This window comes from Berghia stephanieae, chromosome 1 (genome assembly GCF_034508935.2).
Source record: "Berghia stephanieae isolate SIO BIC M18660-M18661 chromosome 1, UCSD_Bste_1.3, whole genome shotgun sequence".
Lineage (NCBI taxonomy): Eukaryota > Metazoa > Mollusca > Gastropoda > Nudibranchia > Aeolidiidae > Berghia > Berghia stephanieae.
The window spans coordinates 80,427,553-80,443,365 of NC_088360.1; the positions used below are offsets into that span (position 1 = coordinate 80,427,553).

The window sequence follows — 15,813 nt, forward strand, 5'->3', positions numbered from 1 at the left end:
TGCAAATAACGTCCACATAGAGGAGTTTTGAACTGGAAATCAAATAAACCATTGAGTTTTGCAATTTTTCATTTTCTAGTTGAATTTTAGCTAGTGAGTAAGAATGTTGGGTTTGTTTCTGTGTATTATGTATCACATGATTTATGTAGTGTTTTGAAATAAAGATATTGTGCCAAATTATTATTATTATTATTATTATTATTATTATTATTATTATTATTATTATTATTATTATTATTATTATGAGTATTATTATTATTATTATTATTGTTATCATTATCATCAAATTATAATATTGATGTCACGCATTTAGGTAAAACGCTCACTATTTCTGCAGCCGGATCAATCGTTCCAACTCACAAATGTGTATACAACCTTGCAAATTTGTAATATGCTAGAGAGTTAAAGATAATCTCCAACTTGTGGTCTAAAAACAGTGACTAAGAGCTGAGTGACGTTGAATTCATTCATTATATAAAATATATAATAAGTCTTTTTTTTTACAGGAGAATTTTTCAATGCTGAGCTGACAGAAAGATTATTCAAACTAGCAAACGCCATAGGACAGGATCTAGCAAGTCTTAACATCCAAAGAGGTCGTGATCATGGCATCCAGTTCTATAATGACTACCGAGAGTATTGTGGTCTCAGCAGGGCCAACACGTTTGATGACCTGAGAGGAGAAATCCAGCATAGAACCAATCGGGAAAAGCTACAAGCTCTCTATGGCCATCCAGGTATGTATGGGACCATAATATTCTTTATTTAAATTAGCGAAATATCTACTTATTCATAATTATTACAACACCTACTTTCTTTTTTGTTTCTGTAAAAATGTGGATCAGATAATTAATATCTCATCAATATGGAAGGCAAGCAAATAATTCATAGTGATATTTCCATTCGATTTTACCATTTTGTACTCCTAAATTTCTTAGATATTAGAAAAAAAAATTATAATACGGTTTTTAACCAAAATCAGTAACTTATTGAGCCGACGGAAAGACCTTGTAGACAGTCTTTTGGCTCACTGGTCCATAGAATTCCCGATATTTGTCGAAAATCATAATAATAATACATGATATTCTATATTTTTTCATTGATCCCAAAAGATGAGGTTAAAAAATTCTCTATTCATTTTGATGTGACCTATTTACTTCCTTTTTTTATTTCTTGATTTAGAATAATAATAATAATAATAATGGTAATACTTTATTGCATCCCAAAAAGGAAATTTTTTGTACAGACGTGTTAGGGGCGACCACTCCTTCCTAACATAATAAGTAATGGTCTTAGTGGATGATGCTGTTCATTTCATATTTTAGTTATTTTACTAATACAAAATTTCTCATACATTGTCAACATCATTTATATAGCATTTAATGGTTTTATTAATATTTGAATTTATTTTGTTCCTTTCCACTGCTAAGCAATTGCCTCCCCAAGCTGTTGAACAAAATGACAAGACACTTTCGATTACTGCTTTATAAAATAATGTGCAGAGGGTTTTATCTCTGAGAAAGATTCATTTTTACATTCTTTCATTTTTTTATTTTTTTTTGGTGGGGTTGCTTTATCATTGAATTCCTTTTTATTCCTTTTTTGTTTATTTTTGATCAGTTATTTTTTCTCTTTAGTTACTATACAATCAGCTTTTTATCATACCTGATTTTATTACAGTTTTTATGGGTTTTTTCAGGCAATTAATTATTACAATTTACTTTTACTTATCCATTCCAGACAACATCGACCTTTTTATCGGAGGTTTGAGTGAGACTCTAGTTGAGGGAGCTAAAGTCGGCCCTACCTTCTTATGCATCTTATCTGATCAGTTCAAACGTGTAAGAGATGGTGACAGGTAAGGTATTATTGACCAATTGATTGGTTGCTCAGGTCATAGTATACTGATTTCAAGCTGAATTAACGACTATAAAGAACTATCTAGCATTCGCCATTTGATCTTGATGATGAGTAGATTATATTTTGCATTAGCTTTTCTTGCCGGGAGGGGAAATTTCGAAAAACAAACTTGCACTACACGCACCAAGGCAGATCATAAATTGAGCATGGTACCATTGAATGGAGCTGACTTTCTTCTTCCCTTTCAAGAAAATTTTATAAAGATCGATCAAACTGTTAACCCTAAAGAAACATTGTCATAACCTAAGGTTTTTGGCATCAGAAATCCAAATTCTTCATAGAGGTTAGGGTGGCACTGGACAAGAAAAGAAGGGAAATTTTCGAAACTTTACAAGGGCTTCCTTCTTTCTGCATGTACCTTGTTCAGGACTTCAATATTTCAATGGGCACAGTGCTCCAATGGTGTAAAATTGAAAATTTCTGATTCAATGGGTTTAAAAACTGCCAGAGAGTAAGTAATGAAGAAGGAATTAGTGTCATTGAAGCAGTTAGCAAAGAGGGCAAAAGTGCGACAAATGTCAATGGCATTATCATTTCTAATAAAGTTGGGATAAATTCATCATCAGTCCATTTACACCATGATTCAGGACTGTGAGATAGGTTTTCAATATGTTGATGCCGTAAAATAAGGGGGTGAGGCTGGATGCTCAACAACTAAAAAGATACAAAGATTGTTATGAAAGGAGACTTTATGAAATCATTACTAGTGACAATGTATGAGGCAGCAACTAAAATAAATCAATAAATCATCGCTTCCCGAAGGATCTTAAATTGCACATGTAACAAGTCAATGGACAAAATTATGCACACTATTTGAAAATCATCAGTCAGCAGTTACTTCTACACTAAAAAAGATCTTTCTGAGGTAATTAGTTATTGCAAAACAGTCCACCCTCATCAATGTTTTGTGCAGATAACCGAATGTGACTTCAAAAATATTTTAAATCATGGGTAGTCAGACCTTAAAAGATGTGTAGATACAAAGGGAGATTATTTTGAACAATAAACTTATTTCGATAGATTTCTGCATTTTTTGTTCATGTTATAGCATCTCCCATCTCCTTTGGGATCCCCTTAATGTTTGACGTTTTAAAAAAGACAGCACACTCACACATCTTCGAAATTTGAATTTTGTTCATTATGTTTCTTTTCATTGCCTGTGACATTGTATATCGTTGTTAAAAAATCTTGATCATTCCCAATTTAATTACCTAGATTTGAATTCATGATGTCTCAACCCAATGCAATACTATTACCTCCATTTGTATTTAAAATGATATTTTGATAAAAACTTAATATCAAAAGAATAACCCTTTTAAAAACAGCTTGGCGTAACCCTATAAATATATACAAATAGATAAATACATAAATATATAAATATATCTATATTGAGAAAAATAGGGTTGGGGATCAACATTGTTCTGTACTGTCAATGTTAAATTTTTATTATCGAGCACAGAATTACTGGCAAATCTAAAAATGCGTAACTTGAAAACTTTAAACACTTTTTTGCATAATTCTTTTAGCCGTTGACTCAAATAAGTACTAAGAAAATCTGCTAGGTTTTAATACTCAGTCCTTAAGTTGACATTGGGTTCCATTGTGAGTATAATTGATTCTACACGATTTCTAACAATCAGCAACAAAAATGGATGACGTCATTAAAAAAAATTTATGATACTTTCAAGAAATAATAATCTCATCGGTAACAAAACAGGATGACATACTTTTTCATCTCTCTTGATACTATAAATATAAAGTAGTAATAATCTAAAATCTACAGGTGCCTAGAAAAGCCAATAAAATGGAGATTTAAATAAAGGGAGTAAAAATAACTTGTGTAAAAGATACACACAAAGTAAACAACATTCTGGCCTTTAGCCTTCCTCAGGTAAACGTAGATAAGAAAAGGAAATAAATTGTATTTCATTTGCATAATAGTTAGTAAATGACAAAAGGAGGGTAAGAAGAGAAATCATTATAGGTAAAAGTGTATGTGTGTGTGTGTATGCAAGGGAAGGAGAGAGAGAGAGAGAGAGAGAGAGAGAGAGAGAGAGAGAGAGAGAGAGAGAGAGAGAGAGAGAGAGAGAGAGAGAGAGAGAGAGAGAAGGACATGAAGTAATGAGATGAAATGTAAACCAAAATCGAAATTATATAAGTTAAGCAGAGATAAGGGGGTGGGTGGGGGATATTTAAGAATCCGAGACGACGATAGTGTATTTCCTGACCCCCTTTCCCCCCCCCCCCCCTCTCATGAGAGTACATAGAATCGGTGTCTACATTCGTTAAGGCATTATGATTGATCATTTGACATTGGGAATCGCTACCTGGCCACGCGATTGCCAAATTCATTTGTACACACCTACAATAGTTTTTTTTCCCCGTTGATGGCTCAAATGATTTGTCTCGATTTATGTTAATTTCCACAATACAGTAGTGTAATAATTATTCTAGATGACTGTCTGTTCTCAATAGCCTTTATTTCTCTGCAAATATTGTGGGTTCTCTACTAGTATATAAATAAAGTATTTATATATATATAATTAAATCAATAAATTAAATATAAAAATGTGTATGTGTGTTTGTGCGTGTGTGTTTTCCTGTTTTCACTGATTGATTATTGTCATTAGGAACTACCAAAATTCCATCATTTTTCATATTTAGTAAAATTCTTTTATCCAACACAATGTATCCAACAGATTTTGGTATGAGAGGGATGGGATTTTTACTGCAGAGCAGCTGGTGACAATCCAACAAACTAGTCTTTCCACAGTTGTATGCCAGAGCAGTGACAACATTCAACGGGTCCAAAAAGATGTCTTCTCACGTGTGGATGATGAGGATGAATACATATCCTGTTCAGAAATTCCGCAGCTTGATATCAGACAATGGACGGATTGTTGTGAAGGTAAGACCAGGGCATATCATGGCTTTCAAGTTATAGCAATTTTTAATCATTTGTGACATGTATTGAGAAAGCATCTTAAACTTAAACTTCTTAAGAAAGTTATTTTAATGACAATCCATTACCTGCCTTTGGATTTTTTAATCTCTACACAATCATTTTGCTGGTTTTTCTGATGACACTTATGTCGCATATGCATCTTGCTATATTATACATAATCAAATAAAAAGAATTCAATGATTCTACAAATTCAAAATATGTGCCCCTAAAGCACAAAACTTAATAAATGTTGGAATATAAAAAATAATATCCTGCAACATTGAAAAAGACAAAGTGTACCAAGATTTGCCCTGTATGAAATGATGGTCAAATAGGATTTCAACAGAATATCAGACATAAATTAATGCTTTAATGATATAAAATAACAACTGTCTTACAGCAAATGGAGCCTGTAGAACGTTACATTCATTTGGTTTATTTACTCCCCCCCCCCCCCCCCCCCAGACTGTAGAACACGCGCCACGCTGACATCATTTACAAGACAGCTGTCACGTGGTCGCAGATCTGCAGACCAAAGCTACGCAGAAGATAAACCAGAGAATGTTGAAGAAGAAGATGTCGAATATTTGGTAAAAATAAGAAAGTGAACATTTTAAAATGTAAAATATAGAGTCAGACTATTTTACAGAATACTGTTTTTGAAATTGTTTTTTTCTTTCTATTACCTAAATTTAGTAATGGATACTAATTAAGTGAATGTGTAATCCCTTCACCAGGATAGGGAATGCAAACTGTGTCTTTTTTACACCAGTATTTAAAGGGATGTTCTTGCTCTTTTTAAGAATGTAACCAAAATGTTTCCATCATTTCGCTTTTTGTAATTTGAATAAAGATGAGTTTTTGTATATTTTCTGCATAATGTTTTATTTGATATTTTTGTTGGATTGTATATGCCAAGGGCCCTTCATAATTGTTTTCTATGGAATATGTATAATTTGTCTTCTTTTGTGTTTGGTAATGACTAAGTGTCGCAATTTTATAAAAGGGCATATACGACTAGTGAGTTTATAGTTTAATTCTATTTTTCTGTTTGATTTGATATGCCCTTTTCTATACGTTTATGAGCCTGTTAAGTGCTGCTATTAATTAATGTTTTTATTATTAATTATGATCTAAAACTAAATGAGAATCCTCCTTCATGTATATAATTCAAACAGTAAATGTATAAATTTCTGACTTTAACCACAGAATGCAGAAGATGATGAGACAACAGATACAGCCAGGCATGAAAAAGAACTAGAGCATGAAGTATCAGACTTGAGGGGCAGCCAGTGTTCTAAAGAGGATATGGAGTTGATGGAGGAAAGAATAGAGGGCATGGAGGAAGTCATGATGGAAATGAGTCATATTATTAAAAATTTGAAACGAAAGGTACAAGCTTATAACAACGTCTACAAGCTAAAATAAGTAAATAAATATACATATATACAGTTCACTCCGCTTAATCGCACATCAGTTAATCACACACTCCACTTATACGCTACACATTCCCGAAAAACAGAATTTTTTCTATATAATCGCTCCGCTTAATCGCACACCTTCTCTCCTTAATCGCTACATCTTGATTCCTTCTTGATTTGAGAAAAATATCTTTAAAAAATACAATTAAAAAAGGTAATGAAAATGCCTTTCACATTGAACCAGTTCGGCACGTTAATATTGTATCACGCGTGAAAAAAGCTTTCCCGTCAGCGCAATTCCCTCTGACCCTGACTAGGTCAAACGCGCAATGCTTGTAAACTGACATCAAAGGATTACCTGACACGACGGGCTAATTGACTCAGAACTCGCTGTCTGCATCACAAGTTGTGAAACATGATCGCAGTCCACCCAATGCCGTGTGTTTGTTTACATTGACCACTCGATTGCAATTCTCTACCTGTTCATTATTTTCCTCTACTGGGCCGTGAACAATAAGAAAGGATAACAGGGAGGACTTGCGTCTCATCTTTTGATTGATCTATATGGTCTGTGTCCACATTGATACACTCAAAAGGCAACTGAACTGGCATAAACTTAAGGGAAGTCTTTCTCCCCATTAGAAAGCTGGCACTTGAGATGGAAAGGTCGACAGAATGTCGTGCTTGAAAAAAAAACATGACGAAAAACGCTATGTTGATGTCTCTTCTGCCACCCAATTCAGTGATGAAGTTTTGAAACAACTTCTTCAGTTGTACGACTCTAATGACGCTTACAATGCAGACGAGACGAGGCTTTACTACAATCAATGCTTCACGATTGCCATTCTTATAAACAAATGTCACACTTTGTTGTCGATGAAACATGAATAAAAAGAGACATTTTAAAAGAAAAAACCCCCCAAACCCCCCCCCCCCCCCACCAAACAAAATAATAATAAAAAATAAATAAATAAAAAGAAACAAAAAAAAACGCCTCTTCTAATCAGTCTAATGTCTTGAATATGGCGGTCCTAAGTGCGTAGAAACCTCAGAGGGACGGTCCTACGTGAATGGTACATGAAAGCTGGTGCTTAGATACTAGTTTTAGTATCTCCGCTTAATCGACACGCTAACTTGAACTCCTGAGGGTGTGCGATTAAGTGGAGTCGACTGTATACATATACACGTATTCGGTATTTGTTATCATCAGGTAAACCTCTCTAGCCAAAAAAACATAATCTCAATATTATAATTACGTTTTTAAAAAAAGTCCTTTAGAGCCATTAGGTCCATGGTGCTGGAATCTATTGTTTATAAGCATCATCTGGACAAAAATTGCTTGCCGTCCTTTAGATGAGATGCTAGTCTATCAAAAAATACGTTCTGCTAAACTTAACAGACCCAGCTATCCAATTACTGCTGGCTGACAGGGTGGTCAGAAAAAATCTTGATCATTCGGAATCAATCTTTGTCCTTTGGCATGAGAAATGAGTGCTCTACCAACTGAGCTATTAGAAACACTACAATTACATAAGCCAGTGGAAATTTCTGGGTGGGAAATCACAACATGGCTTTGTCAATGTTGTCATGAACTTTTTAAAGAGATATTTCTTTTGTCACTGCAAATCTGTAACAATGGTCATTGACATGTAGAACAATAGTGCACTTTGTATATTTAATTCTCTTATCCTTTTTTTTTCAATACACGAAAAACAAAACGAAGACGAAACACTGCCATGGATGAGATGCAAAATTTAATTGGAAAATAATGATTTGTAGGTAACATTAAAAACATTAAAATTAACACAATGGATTATAAAATGTTACTTAATCCTTCTCTTACAGCGATCATTTGTATTACTTAGCTATTTCATAATTTTGAGGATATAAATAGCAAGCACAAAAATCTTGATAGTAATCGAAAGTTAAAGGTTTTACAAGAGGAGTACACATAATGTAAAAAAAATTAATTCTGCCATATGATAAAATAGAGCTGAAAGTTGTCGCTTTTCTTTTTAATTTGACAACAAAATGCACTGGATATATATCTAAAACAAGTAATGGACTTAAGCTTTACCTCATCAATCTGTTCAGTGTTCTATATTATTCATAATGGTATTATTTGAATTGTTATTTGTATTGTTATCTCATCTTTGTATTTTTATCTTATTAAAGGCTGAAAATAGGACTGATCTTTTAAATGCTGTATATGATAGCACTTTACTACATTATCTCAAAAGTTTGATATGTAAATCGTTAAAGGTATCGAAAAAAAAATATACCTATCCAATTAGCTAAGTAAAGTCTAAACTAACCCAATTATACTTAATTACTAAATATATTGAAATCTGTTCATAATTAAATCAAAAGTGTGTACAATTCATAGACTAAATTTTTAAAATTTTTAATCATTCCCAAATTTTGGAGAAATTAACTTTCCATATGCTGTGATTTTAAATTGGTTCAAAAGACACCAATGCATTTGCAACATATAGAGACTATTTTACAAATAACAAAGGGTAATGGAAATGATTTTATCCATATGACAGTTTTAAATCAATTATAGACTACTGAAGGTATTGGAAATGTGTTCATTAATTAAATAAAAATTGCAGTAATTTCAAAGAAGAAGAATTTTGAAATAGCATACCGACACCTCAGAGAATGTTACTCTCTGTTAACCATTGTTTAGCAATGACTATCCCGCACTAATCTTTGGGCCTCTTTTTTGCTCACGAAGTGCCCAAATTCACGATAAAATATGGGACGAAGTTGTTCAGCACATGCTATTTTTAAAAAATAATTACAACGCTGTTTTTCGATGAATATGACTGAAAGTTGGCACACAGTTAGAAAAGAGGTCATTTTAGATTATGTCAAGCGACAAAACTTGTACGATTACCAGAAGATCGTTAAAAATAGATTTTTACTCTTTGGAGTGCAATATTTCTAAAACTACAAAGAGGAGAGATTTTCTCGCTCATAAGGTTATATATGCACATTTCTTCTATTTATATTTCAAATTTCATTGGATTATGACAAGTACTTCTCCCGTATTCTCACAAAACATCAACCCAATTTGCATTTCAATGAGTGAAAATATGGAGACGGCCATTTTGCTCTCCCATCGCTCGACACGAAAATGACGAGGCAAGGCTGCCAGATGGCCATAATTTAACCTGAACAAATTCGACTTCAAAAGTGACTAAATAGAAAATCATATGGCTTTCACTACTAAGACTGGCCCACTTAAAATGAACTAAATTTTAACAAACAGAGAATTGAATAGACTAGGATAAATGTCACTAAGACAAAAATAGATGAATAAAATTTAATAAAAGAAACAAAATTATATATTTGGCCACTCAAGTGGCCATCTGGCAACCTTGTTCGCGATGACGGATGACACAAATCCTCGCGCGCTTTTTAAAAAAAATAAGGTATTGTGTCATTGGGAGATTAACTCTCTCTCTCTCTCTCTCTCTCTCTCTCTCTCTCTCTCTCTCTCTCTCTCTCTCTCTCTCTCTCTCCCCCTCTCTCTCTCTCTCTCTCTCTCTCTCTAACATAAGCCATGGTCTCACGGAACTGATTGATAATAATTTAGCAGGCATTTTTCGTGTCATTTGGATGGTTTGTAGACACAAAATTACACTTCGGAAAAGTTCCAAATGATCAATATTATGTATATTTTAAAACAAAAATTATAGTTACCATAGCCATACAGCTCTAAAACTATACAAGTTAGAACTCTTCCGATGTCTTCATCATATTCTCTGATAATTTTGCCATAGAATTGCATAGTTTTAATATCTAATTCCACGTATTAAGCGAGATACAGCCACAAACCAGAATAAAACGCAGAAAAAGCATCCCATATTTTCCGTATTTTTTTCTCTTTGTGAGTCATCCAAATAAATGGCACATTTGAAACTTCATAACTTTGTTATAAATAAATGGATTTTCAAAATTCAAAAAGATTTTTACTCAGTGGAGACAGGGCTTTGATTTAAGAGTAGTATTTCCTACAAAAATAGAAAACAAAAATTTTCATAGTCATTGCTACATTGTTTCTAATTGATTCAAGTAATATGCTTTTTGATTCCATGTTTCGTTATGCTTATAGTAAATGATTTGACTACTGTTTGGTATGGAATCTTTGAATATATATTTTAAAACTGTATTGTGAAGCTAATTCAAATATTGTAAAATACGAATGAATTTTCATTGTTGATGAAGATGGAATAGTGATGTTATACCTAAGAAAATCATAAGGCGTCTCAATCTTGATGGGTCAGTAATCTGTAGATGTGCTTGAAAAATAACATTTTCATTCTGATTATTACAATTCGATTCTGCTTCTCCCAAAGGTCAAAACTCTAGAGAAAAGCCAACCACTAAGGAAACACTCTTGTAGAGACAACAAGAAAAGATTTAGATACAACGGTCAAAGGTGGAAACTGGACAGATGTACTTCTTGTATATGTAAAGTAAGTTGAAGTGGAAATCTTGAAAATATGAAACTGAAAAATTGGGGCTGTAAGACACACACCAGAAAAGTTGATAGTCGCCCATCCGCCCAGCAATTACAATGTTTGAAGTTCGATCCTAATTGAAGGAAGACTGATATTTTAAAATTTTTTTGGTGTCTGTGTGTGTGTGTGTGTATTTTTATTGCTTGGCGCTGCTTCATTCAAAAGTTTTCAGATTGTAATTATTCCTCCGAAGGACTCAGCTGAAGTGAAATAAATGATTGCATATAGCGTTTATCCTCTTTTAAACACCATAATCTGTGCTGATCATTTTTAAAAATTCTGCTGATGTCAGAACATAAGATGATTCTCTTATTTGTGACCTTATCTTTAAAGATGCCAACTTTGGGGGGGAGGGTGATTTTGATACCTCATGATGATCATATATATATATATCGGCATTTATTCACAATCACAACAATCATGTAATCAAACACTTGATCATTGCCGAGATTCCAATTTCCTTCCCTGTGAGGTAAACATCATCTGACAACACAAATGACAAATAAGTTCTACAGGAATTATCAGGTCATCTTTGCAAGGTAAAGCCATTGGGCCCACGGATCTGGAGTTTATCCTGGTTTCTGTAGCATGAAACAGACAATAGCAATTGCTTGCTACCTGTGGTTTGGATGCCAGTCTATAGAAAGTTACTTTCCACCAGACCCAGCTACCTAATCACTGCTGAATAGAAGTGGGGGGGGGGGGGGGGGCAGAATAAATCTTGACTGCACCCAGAATCAATCTCGGTCGCTTTTTGTGTGAAGTGAGTGCTCTATTAACTGAGCAAGGTAAGTGGAATTGGATTATGTTTTTTTACTGCTCTCAATTCAAAATTTTCTCAAGATATTTTTATCTTCCTTTAAAAAGAATAAATGTAGTGACAGAGGGAACGGATGGATGAGAGGGATAAATGCAAGGAATGTGATTGATCATAAATAGTGACGAAGGCAACCCTCCACAGACAGCACACCTCACACGAGACAAACGAAAGTGAAAACAACAATTTAGAGGACCACCTTCAATAGGCAACATGTCACAATCGTGACGAAAAAGTGTGCCTCAATTTCTAGTATTGCCCATTTTTTGTGAGCTGTCAAGATAAACGAGTACAGGGAGAAAATTATTGAATTTGTAAGAGATCCTAAACTGTAGTGTTCACTTTAGTTTGTCTGATAAGAGATCTACGTGCTGCATGCTGTGTGCCTTGTGTCATTATTGGAGGGTCGGCCTTCTTAGAGCTTGTATTTTTCCTAAAAACCCATAATTAGTTCATGGAAGAGAAAGGTATTTGTTCGTTTTTAAGGGCTTCATGGCGCTTGCAACAAATGTAAGGCCAGTAGTAAAAAGGAAGAAAAGAAGATAGTTAAAAAGAATCTACTCTTTTTCAATTATCTTTCACGTCATACACGAGTTATCAAATTAAAAGAAGAAAAAAAAAAAACCGTCTTTATTTATTTTTTTACTGTTTTTTTTTAAATTATTTTTTATTTTATTTTTTTTGGGGGGGGGGGGGGGTCGCAAAATCTCGAAAATTTGCAAAAATTTGAAAAAAATTGCAGATTTTGTGGCCGAAGTGCAAATGGGTGATATTTTGTATCGCACGCGATGCAAAAAACTGCCATGCCAGATTATAGCAATCAGACTATAAAAGTTAAAGGTTATACACAGTTTTGTGTGTTGGTAAGGTTAAAATAGCTGGCGGATGTTGTGATTATTTTACCTAAATGCATATCATTAATTCAGTAGAACAATGATATTGTGAAGAGCTGCTGTAGGCAGAAAAATTTTTATGGTTTTGTGAAAATACCTACGTATCAGTTGTTCATTATATCAGTCAAACAAGAAGAAATACGTTGATTGTCAACACCAAGAGCCTTTTACCTAGGAGCAAACAGGAACACACAACCCTCTAAGTTACCCCCAATGTACGAATCAATATATATGGGGCTTTTCTCTCTTTGGAAAGTGCGGACACAAAATTAGCCTCATTTGAAAAAAAGTGGCATGTTGAAAATCGCCAATGGTCACCATGTTATGCAATTTTTTGTAACCATTTGAGCAGAAACCTTTGTAACAGTGATATTTTGAGGATTACTGAAAATTTCAGAGAAAAATTTGAATTGGGTAACAAAATAACCCCCAACGTACGATTAGGGTTGACTCATGACGTTTCAGAAACATCAATTAAAAAGTTACTGTAAAAATATAGAAAATAAAGTTGCAAAGAACTTATTTCAAGGTTATTTCCATTTGTTTTTCACCAATGCATAACACTAAAACAAAAACTAACTTCCCTTAACTAAGGTATGTTTGTTTCCTTTCAGAATGGGCAGATAGTGTGTTCCTCTACTGGATGTGATCAGGATAAAAGATTTAGTGTCATTGGCTCATGAGAAAATGGAGATGGAAAATTATTCATTATAAAACTAAAAAGACAAAACAAAACAACAAACAACTTTTGGTGCTGTAATCTATGAATGGCTGAGTGACACCTATCTTTTATGATGTGTAAAGATAAAATGACCCTGTGACGTAATATAAGTAGCTACAAGTGAAGATCCATCATAATAATACTCATTATTTGTATAAATTAATTTTTGTTAAGCCTTTGGATATAAACACCAACTATTTAGGGATCAATCTATTTCTATAATAGCATTCACAGAAACTGCCAAAAAAAAAGGGGTTATTGATATTGCTGCATATTATTAGTCTCAAATGACGATATCATAATATCTGTGTCGAATTTGTGATAATAATCATACACAGGTAATATAATTTAGACATACTAGTTAATGTCTTCAGTTTACAAGTGATTGATCGCTAACAAAAGTTTATATGATAATGAAGCATAGAAACTTAAAGAACTTTAAATTTTATCAGAAAATGTATGAGATCAGCAAATTTTTTTTTTTTTAAAAAACGTCATAAAATAACTTAGGTCATCATCAAATTTTCTTAAAATAATGTGCTTAATTCTCACTCACACCAGTGATACCATTTCGAGGATTACAGAGCATCATTTATATTGTAAAAGCAATAAAATTATTAGCGTTTAATCTGTATATATTTTGAAATACTGACCTTAATAATGAATTGTCCTTGGGTGGGGTCTTTGACCTCCCATGATGGGCAGGAGGTCACCCTGTGTCTTCTATCCCCTATATCTGTTTTCTGAGTTGCTTTCTGTATTTGTCTTGGTATGGGATTACTTGGTATGACCTGGCCTTGACCAGAGCCCTTGGCTGAGAGGGAATCAGTCAAATGCGTTATGTTAGTTTTGGGAGATGAGATTTTTTCCCTTGTAAATCATCTCTTTGTTTTGTATTGTCATATTTGTTGTTTTAAATGCATAATGTAAGCACTTTAGTGTGTTCCTCTTAATCAGATCCCGTGCTTGTGTCTGGATAAGATTTTTAGGTTATCTCAACTAAGTACATTGATGGTATGCTCTTGGAATCTAGATCCGTTCCCTATTTGTACCATTCCCCTTTGTCTTACTTTTCTTGTGTGCTTTAAGTGTAATCTAGAATTTTTTTATTATCCCATTTTCTTCCTTTTTACTGGTGCTGAAACAACCTAAATGTGTCGCAAGTGCCGTTAAATCCTTAATAACAAACAGACATGAATTGTCCAGACATAATTTAAATGTATTATATTATATTTTTATGCATGTGTCAATTAACCAATTTCATTTGAAGGGTATATAATTAAAGTATTCAAGTTACTGCATATTATTTTCTGTTTGATTGCAATTCTATGTGGCTTTCTATTTGAATCTTAAATCATAAGGATGAAAGGTCTTCTAAGTTTTTAAAAAACGGAAATAAAAAAGCATTATTTAAAAAATATTATTTGAGATATGAATGATCTGCCATTGCACATTGTACATTTGATTAGTTTATCTACTACTCATGTGCATTTTTGCACAAAACTATACATTTTTAAGGATAATGATTGTACATTGTTTTAATTTAAATATAATTTAACATATATATATTTATATATATATATATTATATATATATATATATATATATATATATATATATATATATATATATATATATATATATATATATATATATATATATATATATATATATTATATATTATTTATATTTATATTTATTTATATTATATATATATATATATATATATATATATATATATATATATATATATATATATATATATATATATATATATATATATATATATATATTATATATATATAAAACCATTAAAATTTAAAATCATACTTAAATGAATGGTGTCGTGAAATACGGATAGTTGTTCAACATATAAATTGAACGAAAAGTGCAGAGTAGAGCAGTAGTATACTCATTCTGTATTTTAATTTTAATGAAATTAGGATTTGCACAAATTTAAAAGGGAAAAAAAGTGCAAAATCACAAGCAAATTTCTTTGATATTGCTATACCTAAGTATAATCCAAACCAATGCATACTGTTGCAGCCTCAGCACTGAAGATAGACGCAACATTCGAGTGGCATGGGATGATGTCAGATCATGGCTCTGTATTACAAAAAAAGTAATCATGTCCTTTGACAGAAATGTTTTCTAATTGATAAGTGAATTTCTAATTCCATACTCTTGTTGTACTTGAAAATAATACTGAATATATACATTCACTCAGGAATTGGGTAGCCGATAGCAGCATCCCTTTCTTGGGTTTTGATGGTGGTCTTTGAATATGATTGCTGTTTGTTCAAGCATATCTTTTAAAAAAATATCTTCAGTTTACGTTTCCTCCTTCTCTCTTTCAGTGTTATCCCATTGCTGTCTGCCATCATGTTTGTGACTTATAATTTGTTTGTGACTTATAGTTTTATGTTTTCATATTTTTATGGACAAATCTGCAGGATTTTTCAAGCCAATTAATGGCTTTCTGGGGAGCCCACATACTACAGATGTATTCCAAACTGGGTCTTACCAGTAAAGTATAGTATTTTTCTTTTACTGACCTGGGGCACG

General features: G+C 32.8%; 1 protein-coding gene across 2 annotated transcripts in view; it reads left to right on the forward strand.

The window, feature by feature from the left end:
- LOC144958535 (peroxidasin-like) overlaps positions 1-14,668 on the forward strand; it is a 110,421-nt gene extending 95,753 nt beyond the window's left edge. For both annotated transcript variants that reach the window (XM_078890577.1, XM_078890585.1), the window contains 7 exons: positions 507-737; positions 1,741-1,858; positions 4,620-4,828; positions 5,330-5,454; positions 6,074-6,256; positions 10,653-10,772; positions 13,142-14,668. In XM_078890577.1, coding sequence (XP_078746703.1) covers positions 507-737; positions 1,741-1,858; positions 4,620-4,828; positions 5,330-5,454; positions 6,074-6,256; positions 10,653-10,772; positions 13,142-13,210 — 1,055 coding nt within the window. In that variant the 3' untranslated portion in view covers positions 13,211-14,668. The remainder of the gene's footprint in view (positions 1-506; positions 738-1,740; positions 1,859-4,619; positions 4,829-5,329; positions 5,455-6,073; positions 6,257-10,652; positions 10,773-13,141) is intronic.
- Positions 14,669-15,813: the final 1,145 nt, after the last annotated feature.